This window comes from Protobothrops mucrosquamatus, unplaced genomic scaffold (assembly GCF_001527695.2).
Source record: "Protobothrops mucrosquamatus isolate PMUCROS unplaced genomic scaffold, P.Mucros_1.0 scaffold1192, whole genome shotgun sequence".
In the NCBI taxonomy this organism is placed as follows: domain Eukaryota; kingdom Metazoa; phylum Chordata; class Lepidosauria; order Squamata; family Viperidae; genus Protobothrops; species Protobothrops mucrosquamatus.
Genome location: NW_015387404.1, coordinates 194062 through 195833, shown reverse-complemented (window position 1 = coordinate 195833; position 1772 = coordinate 194062). Strand labels below are relative to the sequence as shown.

Here is a 1772-nt window from a genome sequence, read left to right as displayed (position 1 = left end):
TGTTTATTTACACAGTTACAGTATCTCTAACCTGCAGGACCCAATTTGTGTCAGTCACAGGGTCCAGAGGGGGCTAAAGAGAAGTTCCCTGAAGATGGGGTCCAGCACGAGTCCAAAAGCTTGGAAGACAAAAACTCTGATCCTGGTGACTGACCCAGATTGGATCCTGCAACATTATCTGGGACACATATACGTGCTTTCATTCGTGAGAGATATCTATAAGCTATCCGCTCCGCTCCACAAATGGACCTGAGGTGGTTTACAATCAAAAATAACAACAGCCAGTAAAATTAGCAATCTATCTGATCTCACTAAGCTAAAGTAGCCCTAGAATCTTCAACATTCATACACTCTATAGAACAGACATGTTTTCTATATTTTATGGTAGGCCAAGAGGTTAGTGGCATTCCTTATCTTAGGAGCTAAGATATTCCAAAAGGCTGAGGGGACCACTCAGAAGGACCATTGGTTGATTGCCCATCTCCCTCATTTTCCATGGGATAGTGACCCTCAACATGCTAGAGACCACACAGAACAAGTCAAATTTGGGCAGAAGAGATAGTTCAGCAGGTACCATATAAAGACAGTAGTTAACTCTCTGAACTGGAAACAATCTGTAACCAGTGCAATGGACCACTGTACAGATATAATGCTGCTAGCAAATGGCACCATGGTTGGAGCTTCTGAGTTTTCTTCAGAGGCAGCTCCATGTAGAATTGACTACAACGGTCTACACACAAAATTACTGTATCTGTTTAGTCGATTTATATTATATTACGATGCAGCCTTTGTAGCTCAAGCACCTACATGACAAAACCAACAATCATATCATAGAATACCTAATCCTCCAGCATGTGCATCAATAAGAGAGGCAGCTACAGCAATCCCCTTAGACAGACCAAGATCTTCTGCAGCTTCTGCTGTTAATCCATTTCCAACTGGACTTCCTGGAGGGAGAACTTCATTTCCTAAGCAAAAACAAGGGGGGAAAAAAAAATCAAAGGCTTACAGTGCTGAAACAAATCATAGTTCTCTATGTCCCTAGACTGGGACAACTTCTTTTTTACTAAGCAGATGTAATACTGCAGTTTATTTTAAAACATACTTATATAAGATATTAATCAGGGCAAACAAACCAGGCCACAGGAACAAGAAGTCTAGGTCAGTGTTTACAAAGTGCGGTCTGAGGATTCCTGGGAGGGTCCCTCAAGACTCGCTCAGGAGTCCGCAAAATTAAAATTATTTGCCAGCTTATGTTAAAAAATAATATAATGTATACAATATTATATTGTACATAATATTAAAATCCCAGCAAACAATTGTGAGAAGCAATAGTGGCAGTGAAAGCATCACATTTAATTTATATAACCCATATAAACAAACACTCTCTAGAGGTCCTCTATAATTTTTTAAAAGTGGAAAGTGGTCCTGAAAGAAAAAAGTTTAAGAAATACTGATTAAGTTTTTTTAAAATTAGTTTTGTAATTTTTTTTATAAAAGGATCGCCCACCGGCAGATATCATATTGAAGGTCTCTCAAATATTAATATTTATTTATTTATTTATTTATTTATTTATTGGATTTTTACCCCGCCCTTCTCCTTGCGGACTCAGGGCGGCTAACAGCCTGATAAAAACAAATACAAAAAATACCAAAATACTATCATTAAAACATAATTAAAAAGAAATATTAGATTGGCCTTTGTTATTTTAAAATTATATTTAAAACCCCGCTAAAAATTACCCCTTAGGCCAGTCCTGCTAGTTGAAATA

At 37.6% G+C, this 1772-nt stretch overlaps 1 protein-coding gene across 1 annotated transcript in view; it reads right to left on the bottom strand.

Moving 5' to 3' along the window:
* Positions 1-828: 828 nt before the first annotated feature.
* Positions 829-1772, bottom strand: part of LOC107291825 (FGGY carbohydrate kinase domain-containing protein-like) — a 78850-nt gene continuing 77906 nt past the window's right edge. The window contains exon 10 of the mRNA XM_015820858.2: positions 829-968. Coding sequence (XP_015676344.2) covers positions 829-968 — 140 coding nt within the window. The remainder of the gene's footprint in view (positions 969-1772) is intronic.